The sequence below is a fragment of the Solanum tuberosum genome, unplaced genomic scaffold (genome assembly GCF_000226075.1).
Source record: "Solanum tuberosum cultivar DM 1-3 516 R44 unplaced genomic scaffold, SolTub_3.0 scf00490, whole genome shotgun sequence".
Classification (NCBI taxonomy): Eukaryota; Viridiplantae; Streptophyta; class Magnoliopsida; order Solanales; family Solanaceae; genus Solanum; species Solanum tuberosum.
The window spans coordinates 309011-319564 of NW_006239413.1; the positions used below are offsets into that span (position 1 = coordinate 309011).

General features: G+C 34.4%; 2 protein-coding genes across 5 annotated transcripts; one reads left to right on the forward strand and one right to left on the reverse strand.

The window, feature by feature from the left end:
* Positions 1-2448: 2448 nt before the first annotated feature.
* LOC102591429 (uncharacterized) lies at positions 2449-8008 on the forward strand. Of its 4 annotated transcripts, none has more exons than XR_001471948.1 (6): positions 2449-2863; positions 3711-4574; positions 5269-5354; positions 6307-6447; positions 6866-7094; positions 7176-8008. XR_001471948.1 is itself a non-coding variant. In XM_006364359.2 (5 exons), the coding sequence occupies exons 1-5, from the start codon at positions 2507-2509 to the stop codon at positions 7011-7013; spliced, it is 1596 nt and encodes a 531-aa protein (XP_006364421.1). In that variant the 5' UTR covers positions 2449-2506; the 3' UTR covers positions 7014-8008. The 4 variants fall into 4 exon arrangements, 2 of the variants coding, with proteins under 2 accessions (XP_006364421.1, XP_006364422.1); XR_001471949.1 differs by having other exon boundaries at positions 7326-8008; XM_006364359.2 differs by having other exon boundaries at positions 6866-8008.
* On the reverse strand, positions 7546-8889 carry LOC107058343 (agamous-like MADS-box protein AGL29). Its single transcript, XM_015303927.1, has 2 exons — positions 8358-8889; positions 7546-7868 (listed from the first exon to the last, which is right to left on the reverse strand). Exons 1-2 carry the CDS (start codon positions 8887-8889, stop codon positions 7546-7548), a joined length of 855 nt encoding a protein of 284 aa, XP_015159413.1.
* Positions 8890-10554: the final 1665 nt, after the last annotated feature.

The window sequence follows — 10554 nt, forward strand, 5'->3', positions numbered from 1 at the left end:
CCTACACGAAGACATTGGAATGGAGTTAAACATATATTGCGATATCTAAAGGGGACGAGTAATATGGGTTTATTTTATACTAACAAAGATAGTGCAGAACTTGTTGGTCATGCAGGTTATTTATCTGACCCAGATAAAGCTCGATCTCAAACAGGCTATCTGTTCACATACGGAGGTACTGCTATATCATGGCGATCTACGAAGCAGTCCATTGTCGCTACTTCTTCAAATCATGTTGAGATAATAGCCATTCATGAAGCAAGTAGAGAATGTGTATGGTTGAGATCAGTGATACATTTCATCAAAGAAAGATGTGGTTAATGTATATGGTTGAGATCAGTGATACATTTCATCAAAGAAAGATGTGGTTTGAAGTATGATGTCAAGGTACCCACAGTGCTCTTTGAAGACAATGCTGCATGCATAGCTCAATTAAGAGAAGGCTTCATAAAAGGAGATAGAACGAAACACATTTCACCAAAATTATTCTTTCACACATGATCTCCAGAAGAATGGTGATATTGATGTACAACAAATCCATTCAAATGATAATCTAGCAGATTTATTCACCAAATCTTTACCAGCCTCAACTCTTGAGAAGATGGTACACAAAATTGGAATGCGAAGACTTCACAATATAAATCGTGGTCTTCATCAGGGGGAGTAGAATACTTGTTGTACTCTTTTTTCCTTAGTCTAGATTTTGTCCCATTGGGTTTTCCTAGCAAGGTTTTTAATGAGGCAACAAACAAATGCGTATTTAAAGATATATGTACTCATTTTCCTTCCCTAAAAGTTTCTTTAATTAGGCATAGACATCCAAAGGGGAGTGTTGTGAACATATGGATGTCTCAACGTGGCATATGGATAGTACGTGTATGGCAAGATTAAAAGTGTGACTTTTGTGTGCACCTTGTGTCAAGAGATGGATGGCTTGTGTCTGCCATCCACTACCTCATGCACATTGCCTATAAAAGGGCTTTGCACTTCATTTTGAAGAATAGAACGAATGAAGGAATAAATACAGTACATTACTTTTTCTATTGTTCTTCTTTTAGTGTATTAATTTTAGTTAGTTATTTTATAACAACTTGCTATATATATATTTACCTTTTTATTCGTGGCTTAGCACTGACAAGTTAAAAGAAACTAGATGTATAACAGTACTTTTTACATGTTTGAATCAAAATTATATCTATGCATGAAAGGGAATCTTAAAAGGATAAAAAATGAAATTATGAATTTGATGGCAATGATTGATGTTGCAATCGGAAATAATAAGCAAAAAATGAAAAAACTTATAGGAACATTGAAGAGGAACCTAATTAATTAAACAGGGAATTTCCGTTAAATAGCTACTCCTTATGTGGTATAAGGCGGCACAAAATGTATTTCAAACTTCATATATCGGAGCTTCAATAGACGTCACTGTCCACCCAAAATAGGGTCTTCCATCATTTGGCTTTTACCTATCTGCAACAAAAATTGACACCCTTGAGTGCATATAGTCGTGGTTGATGAACAGCACGTATACTTTCCTAAAAATTTCAAAGAGCACAACTTTATGAGATTTATGATATTTATAAGATAAATATCAAATCTAGCATATAGTTACTGTTGAAATATATCAACAATCCAATACGCACACATCACCGTTATTGTCGGCCAAGAGCAAGCTTCAACTCCAGCACTAAATTCTTTTCTCCAACACATGAAAAATAGTCAAGCAAATCAGTAAACAAAACCCTCGTATTGTTAACAGAAATGAGGAACAAAATTTTGACAAAACATCAAGGTGTATTATCTGTGAAGTGGAGAAAAGAACATAGCAATTGTTTTCTATTAAACTTATAGAGAACAAAGAGAAGAAGAATATGTGGACTGTGGTGTCTCAAGAGTTAAAAGCCACGTTGATGGCTCATTATGCTCTAAATTAGCTAATAATACCAATATGCCCACACTTCTAATATAGTAGAATGTTAAAAGATCGAGTAAAAGATGTTACAAGCGAAAAATAATAAATCTTTTTTTCCCAAAACCGAGGGGAAATAACTGTTGATTTAACCGAACCATTGGTAAAATATGTACCAAAAAAATAGAGAAAGTGTTTAAAACTTCATAAATTTGATGTCAGTTATTAATTTCTCATTGACAATTTTAAAAATATTATTTTATTTGATTAACTCAATTTAAATACACCTCATCTTACAATACAAGTATATCTCTAAATTATCACCAAATTTAATAGTGTTTCATCACTTTTTTCAAAAAATTTAATTAAAATTTTGATATTTCTACGAAAGTTTGAGATCACTTTTTATGTCAGATTGCAAATTGAGATTATATCTCAGTTTAATTAAGACTGTCAATAATTCAAAACGAAACAAATAATTTATGCTAATTCACGGTTTTTTTAATACTTCCTTAATTAAAAAGAAAAAAGAAAAAAGAAAAGAGAGAGTGCCACCGTGTTCAAGACTTCAACAACAGGCTCCTAATCTTAGAAATGAAGTTCTCCATCGGAAAAACCTCTCTTCTTCACTCTCTCTACCGTCAAAATCATCAAATTCAGGTTATTACAATTTCAGGTTCATCGAATTACATGACTATGTCTCTGCCGCTACACAAATGTTATCCCCGATTTATCACAAATCGGTGGCTCACTACAGGAGCCGAACCGATTCGTTCAGAATTTGCTGGACCTAATGCTTACGAGCTTCTAGGTGTGTCAGAAACAAGCTCCTTTGATGAAATAAAAAATTCTTTTCGTAAATTGGCTAAGGAGACTCATCCTGACCTTGCTCATTCCACGCACAATTCCTCTACTTCCAAGCGATTCGTTGAAATACTTGCTGCTTATGAGGTTATGCGTTTTCTGCCTTATCGTTTTCATTTTTCAGTGACGCTGTTCCTTTATCATATTCCTCATTATATTTTTCTGCCTCAATTTACCGAGTTAAAATTGTGGTACAGGGGCCAAGTAAAATGAGATGGACGGAGTGCTTTCTTATTAGGATAAATATAGTTGTTGAATTGTTCTTAGTTTAATTCATCAATATGGAACATTTGTTATTAGCACAAACTGAGGATTTAAAATTTTGTATAGTAGAACATTGGATGTTTAGCTTTACCTATGTTTGCGAAGTATAGTTGGTTCCAAGTCTGGATAGAGGAGGCGAGTTGTGGAGGGGTTGAGTAAAAATTATGTTAAAGAATGACAAAAGTCCCACATCGATGGTTAATGAGATGGGTGGACTCCTTATAAGGCTTGGACAATCTTCCTCCCTTTGAGCTAGCTTTTGGGGTGTTAGTTAGGCCCAAGACCTAATTTAACAAATTAGTCCAATTATGATGATTCATCTGAACATTAAATTCGTGAACAGAGCGGAGTGGATGCAGACGAGTCATATAATTGACCTGAACTAGTTCTATTTAGGATTGAGGAGTAAAAATAATTGGGATATGTAAGAGCTGCAATTTCAATTTTGATTGACAGTTTAATTGAACTTAGAGAAATATAAGCATATGCTTTGTGGCAGCCTTTTTCGTTCTTAGTTAGTGACTTAGTTCAATAAATTATTATCGTAGACGTCCTCTTGAATTTCTGAATTACTACAAAATTTGTATGTCACACATATACATGGTAAAAGTAATAATTTTTAATGTACTAGAGACGTACAGTATTTACTTGGATAACCAATGGAATGCAGATTCTATCCGATTCTGAGAGGAGAGCGCATTATGACGAGTATCTCTCATTTCGGAAAGCACTTGTTCATATGCATTCTAGACAAAGTTCTAAAATGTGCATGTATGAAGCATATAGCACGGCAATCAAGGAGATGGAAGTTGTTGAATGGTTGAAGTGGTATAGACAAACAATAAACGACATATTGGCTGAAAAAAGGGTAGTATCTGGATCAGGCTATTTGGATGCACTGGAAAGAGATTTCTACTCAGCATTACATTTAGCATTCTACGGCCCTGAGATTGAGTCAGATCTCCTTCCTGAGTTTTTTGAAGCTGAGGAGCGATCAGTATACGAAACAGCTGAGGTTCTGCACCTGGTTTCTGGGCGAGATCTTTTTGGGATGGTCTGTTTAGCAAAAAATGTCCCTGAACTGTCACATGCTTCTATGGAGAGACTGGCATCCTTGGAAGCAGACTTGTGTCATTCCCTTGAAAATATCCCCATTAAAATGCATTCGGAGACGGCTGCTGCTGGTTCTGATCAAAAGCAATTGAGAAGTTCCAATTACCATACATCAGATGCATACAGAGACTTAGAATTGCATGTTGGAGGGAGGCTTGTTGCTATGGCAACAAGAGTTCCACCTAGGAGTAGATATAATGGGATACAGAATGAAGGTTTTGATGACTGCATTCATGTTTACCTCAGTTCACATGAAGTCCAAAGATTTCCCAAAAGTAACTTAATGGACTTCGGATTGAAGTCTGCCATTCCACTGGGAATGATAACAGGGTTGGGGACCAGTCCTGAAGAAGGTTCTTGCGATGTTTACGACAACAATGGTGTGAAAACCCATGAGATTATGAAGCATCGAACATTGCTGGTGAGTGTAATATTGTCTACTTTTCTCTTTAGCTTTTTTCCTGTCAAATATCCTTCATTAGATAAAGAAGGGAGCGCAAGGGCGAGTTGGTGCAGAGAGCAAAACCTTCTCTTTTCCTATATGCCAGGTGCTTATGAGAAGTAGCTGTAAATATTTTCATAAGGTTGCAAGTATCGTTCTAAGGTCACTGTCTGAATGCAATAAAAAATAATTATTGGCTTGCTTTTTGATAAGCAAGCTTAGAATTCTTATGGTTGGTATTGGATATGTCTTAGTCATGTTAATATATTTACTTTTGGTGCTACTCTTTTTAAGAGTCTTTTAGCCTTATTAACGGCTCTTATGCCATTAGGAACTATAGAGAACTTCTAATACCTTTCATTTTTATTGTTATTTTGTGTAGTGTTAACTTGAGATGAATTTAAACAGGGAGCGTGGTTAGTGAGGATTCAAATAGCTGTCTCCAACTTGCTTGGGACTGAGGCATACTAGTTGTTTATTTACTTTTTTATAAGCAGTCCTCAGATTGCTGTTACTATGATTTTTGGCGGTTGGACTTTAATTTGTTGGTTGGTCTTGAAGTATACTTTACTTGCAACTATGGAATTTTTTTTCTTGGAATGGATGTCTGTTTGGCTTAAAGAATCATATTCATAATCTTCCACTTTAATTTGCGTCAGAATTCTTTTTTCAGGTAAGACACATGCACTGGTATCAAATAGGAGATGAAGTATTAACCTGTGAGTGCAGATGCAGCAAAGCTAAGCTACCTCCGAGCAAGTAAAGTCCATAACATAACCTTTTGAGTCAATACTCATCAAGAGTGCTAACTATTCTCTTCCTAGATTTTCGTCAAACTATCATGACGTTAGTGCCTATTCACTAGTTACAATGTAAGGTGAAGAGGTGGGCCTAGAGAGAATCGTATTATTGAGCTGGATTTAGTCTATCTGATTTTTGTTGGATGGAAATTTTTTTTCTGAAAAGGAATGACTTTGTTAACGGAAGTTATGGTTTACACATTTATTGATGTCTAGTCATCCACATTTCACTATGAGAAAAATTGTGGGTCATGGTCAGTATCTTCTTTCTACTTCTATCACTGTTGTTTTCCCTTCCCGTTCTCCCTCTCTTTTCATTTTTCGTTACTCTTTCTTAGAAGGTGGAATTACGAAAGCTTATGGCTAACACATGTTATCTTCAAAAAAAAAAAACAAGCTTATGGTTAACTATTAGAAGACAAAAGGTTAGAGAGCTTATAGCTATTCTTATGCTAGTAATAATGGTTTATAGCATTTTTCAATGTCACTAAATGTCATAGCTGGTCTCCTTTCCATTTCATATCACAAGGCTTTGCTCTTCCTGTGTTGGTAGATTTGGTGCTTGTTTGTTTAAAGTGTGGGAACTTCCGACTCCAGTGTCCATACATCAAGCTGATCAATTTTGTTAGATTTTCTTTAGATCGGATTTGTTAGTAGTTAAATGAATTTCCGGCACCTAGAGACACAAGTGGCTAAGTATTAAGTGGAGCCGAAGATGATGCCATTGGATTGTGAATTTTCTTTGTCATTCATAACTTAGAAGCAGGAAATGCATAGAACATTGGGCTTAAAGTATTCATATCAGAATGTTTTCTAGTCAAACACTTTTTTTCTTGTTAATAATACAAGATATACGTCTCTCAGGTTTTTTGCTTATTGATGTTATTAGTAATGATTTTTCTCTCCAACAGATTCTGGCTATTTGAACCTCGATGTGGCATGCATGACATTGGAGGTTGGTATGTGGAGACATTTGGCAGAGATAAGACAGGCCGAAATGTGCCATCTCAGAGGTATTGGGATGGCTTGGAGGCAAATGATCACTTTGAGAAGTAAGTATCTGGTGTAGAAGCCTCAAACATATGAAATTGAAATTCTCCACCCATTTAATGATAAATCTCTGGTACTCTGGCAGAATTTTTTAAGGTATTTTATGAATTGTGCTGTTAACTATGCTTTGATGCTTTGCATCTTGATAAATTGATCTAACTTTACAATGCAGGATGTGTTTGCACCCTGCTTGAAAAGATTAATGTGAAATCTTTTTTTACTTCTAAGGAGCCTAGCCGAAGCCACTTGGCTAGAATCGGTTATCGTTCTCATTATTTCCCATGAATATGGAATATCTCCCACTGTAATATGGAAGTTTTGATGTTGCATAAACGAATTGCCATATGAAAATTTGTAGGAATATCCCATTAGCTTGAAAGCAATAATGTTTGATGTGCAGATATATTCTTGAATGTGCAGGAGATTACATCCAGCAATGTACTTGCTTGCTCTTGCCTACAGGACTCTAGATATTGAACATTCAAGGAGAAATAAACAAAGAATGAAGGATCTTATGGAGTTGAACTTATCTAGAATTTTCAGCTGGTGCAAGAGACTATTACGCTAAGGCCTAGTGACATTCAGCTCTATCATCATATCCTTGTTCAGCCCCGGAAGTTATTAGGGAACTTTACTTTTTTTTATAAAGGTAACGAATCTATACTCCATTAGCACAAAGGCAGTGTTAAAAGCCATATTTACAATTCTCAAAAAGAGCTGATGAAAACAGGTGATTCACACTTGTTAAAGAATCCTCATATAAGCTAGGGCATTGATTAGGATGGCTCGTGCATTGATGACTCAAACACCATGAGGCTTGAATACAACAGAATTTTTTTCTTATATGCTGCCATTGAATTCACCAAGCACTTTGATGCAGCTTAAACTCTTTTAACTGCCAATGAGATTGCTGTGCTGCTGCATTTCCTGGTCTCTTGTTTTTGGTGCCATGACCTAATGTGATAGTATGTAAGGTGACTCCAGTCAGCTCACTAAGGAATTTGACCTCAGTATTCCTTCACAGTCTATATTGGTTACTGGATGGAGTAAATTGAATTGCTGAAGCACCATCAAGAATGATACCCTGTTAGTGTGAAGAACTACAGCTTAATGCCTTTGGCTTGGTCTTCGGTGACACAACTGTGCTGATCCTCATATCTTGAAAGCCATATTTGGATCATAACATTATGTCCCTGAAAAGGCATTTGATGCCTTATGTAGAAACCGAGTAACACCTCAAGCCAAAGGAGTGAAGCATTGAGATTTCGGGGAGAAGCAATGGTGTTAACACAGATGACAGCTATTACAATTCTCGGGTGCTGGCTTGCATTGCAGGGAGAATTTTGGTGATGTGCACTTGCTGTATACTCACTATGATTCTTGTCATACAGTTTAGCTGATATATAGAACATCAAATAGTTCTCTATGAAAAATAACACAGTAATTAGTTACTGGTTTAGTATATCTGAGTTCAATTACACAAATCTTGTAAACAGTTGACGACCATTTACAGTGGTTTTCTTAACATTTTATTTAAGTAGGTCTCCCATTTTCAATACTGCATCAGCTGGTGCCAAATCAGACAACTCCTTTGTGTAATTTCATAGTGGGATAACTCTAATTACTTCACTTCCCTTCATATTATTCATTCAATAAAATATTTCAATATATCTACCAACTTAGAATAACATAAAAGTATCATTGAAGATTAAAGATGAAACAAATTAAACTCCAAGGGTTTTTATTGAATTTTGCATCAAAGACAAAAAAAAAAGGTCCATTGAACTTTTTTTTTCTTTTTAGGACGAAAGATTTACATAACAGACTTAAATTGATCAAATTAAAAGACTCTATAGTTGTATTGGTAAATTCTCCTCCAAACACTAGTACACTAATCAATGAGTTCCAGAACTTTCTCCCTCGTTTGGCTCAACAACAACATTCAAATCAAATTTGAATTGCTCGGCAAGAACATTACTTTTTGCTTCTTTTTTCATTTTGTCCAATCGCAACTTGAGTGCTACCAATTGCTCCAACCTTTGTTTATCAGGTGGTATTTCTGAATCAGGATACAAGATCTTATACCTCATTTTTCGATTTTTTTCGATCTCGTTCAAGATTTTTAATTCTTCAGCGAGATCATCAAATGCTTGAAAGATATTTGATTTATCCCCTTCAGCTTGATCAACAACATGGGAATTATTTAATTTCCATTTAAAACATTTATCAGTTATTTTTTCGATACTAGTGTTGCCATAGGAGTATGGCTTTCCACTAGGTGAAAAGAGGAGAACAACAACATTTGCTTCTGTCAAAGCTGAAAATTCATTAATTTTCTTGAACAAACTCAGTTTCCTTTTTGAAAAAGTAACATAGCGTGCCTCTTTTGATTCAACAAACTTCAATTCGATCTTTTGCCTACCCTTACCCTTTTTTCTTTCCATTGGGAAAAACAAATACTTAAAAGAAGAAATTAAGCAAATGTTTTGGCTAAATAATTAAGCCTGGAGAATTTTGAGAGAAATGTCCATGTAATTTATAGTTGGTGCATATCTTTGTTTGTCACGTCTAATTAATGTATTCAAATATGTGGATTTATTAAGATAACACCTCTAATTAGTTGCATTTATTGTTACCTTGTCTTGCTTTATCAAAGTTGTTGATTACTCCCTCCTTCCAATAATAGTTGTCTAATATATTAAAAATAGTTTTTTAATATACTAAAAATAGTTATCCAGTTTAGAAAATTATGAGATAATTTATCTTTTGTGTCTATTTTACCCTTACTTTTAAATACTATTTATGATCTAACACATTTCTCAGAGCAATAAATTTAATAAAGTCAAAAAATAAAATAGTAATATTACCCCTATTATTTATTGTTTCTTAAGGGGTGCGCCAAGTTTAGTGGACAACTATTATTGGATAGAGGAAGTAGTAATTACATCTTCATAGCCACTATCTGCTCATAGTGATTAATTGAGGTTAGTTTTTCAAATGTTCAATATTCTTATATTTAAATTAGATTTTATTGAAACACTTTATCTTAGTTTGACTTTGACAAATACTTATACAAAAGTACTACAATTGATAAGAAAACTATGGATCATCCCCAACAAATTGGTTCGGAGAATTGTCAAGGTAAAATATTAATGTTAATATTCATAACTATACTAAGTTGTAAAACATTTATTTTTGAATATAGATGCAACTGAAAAATCAAGCAAAGCGGTTAAAGTGATGTATGAAAATATTACTCCATTCGTCCCATTTTATGTGGCACCATTTCCTTTTTGGTCAGTCCCAAAAAGAATGTCGCATTTCCTTATATGATAAGTTTATAAAGGTACAATTCCTCTTTTATCATTGTTGATCCCACTTAATCTTAAAATAATACTCCCTCCGTTTCAAAAAGAATGGTCTCCTTTCCTTTTTAGTCTGTTTAAAAGAAAATGGCCCCTTTCCTTTTTTGGTAACATTTTACTTTCAACTTTCCACGTGGCATGTTTAAGACCACAAGATTAAAGAGCAATTTTGTACATTTGACATAACTTTAATTTAGGGCCACAAGATTCAAAAGTCTTCTTTATTTTCTTAAACTCCGTGTCAAGTCAAACTAGGCCACTCTTTGTGAAACGGAGGGAGTACTCCAATACATTTATGAGGAGAGAGAAAAAAAAGTCTACTTTTTAAAGAGCAATTTGGTAAACATTTCAAAGTCTTCATTTATTTCTTAAACTTCGTGCCCGGTCAAATGTTGCCACATAAAATGGGACGGAGGGAGTATGCAATAGCGAATTACATATTTCAGAAAGAAACAAGAGCACTTGAAAAAATATATACATAGAGGAATTTCACTAGATCAATCTTACAAATAATGACGAGACATTTTCCATGTATTGGTTTCAATGTAATAGGGAGATGAAATAATTTTTTATTAAAGAATACATTCTCTAAAACTCAATCTAATAACAAATGATACGACGTTGTCATACTAACAATTCCCCCATTTAGTGCAATGGAATTTTATTTTTTAATAGAGCATGTATCATTTCAAATGAAGAGATAATGATACGGTTGGATTATATAATGATATAATTAATCCACAA

Bases quoted from the DNA above. Each gene is read 5' to 3' on its own strand.
- LOC102591429 (XM_006364359.2), top strand. From the start codon at position 2,507: ATGAAGTTCTCCATCGGAAAAACCTCTCTTCTTCACTCTCTCTACCGT. The intron at 2,864-3,710 runs GTTATGCGTTTT...AATGGAATGCAG, and splicing joins AAATACTTGCTGCTTATGAG to ATTCTATCCGATTCTGAGAG. The intron at 5,355-6,306 runs GTAAAGTCCATA...TCTCTCCAACAG, and splicing joins GCTAAGCTACCTCCGAGCAA to ATTCTGGCTATTTGAACCTC.
- LOC107058343 (XM_015303927.1), bottom strand. From the start codon at position 8,889: ATGGAAAGAAAAAAGGGTAAGGGTAGGCAAAAGATCGAATTGAAGTTT. The intron at 7,869-8,357 runs GTTCTGGAACTC...TATTTTTCATAG, and splicing joins TGAGCCAAACGAGGGAGAAA to AGAACTATTTGATGTTCTAT.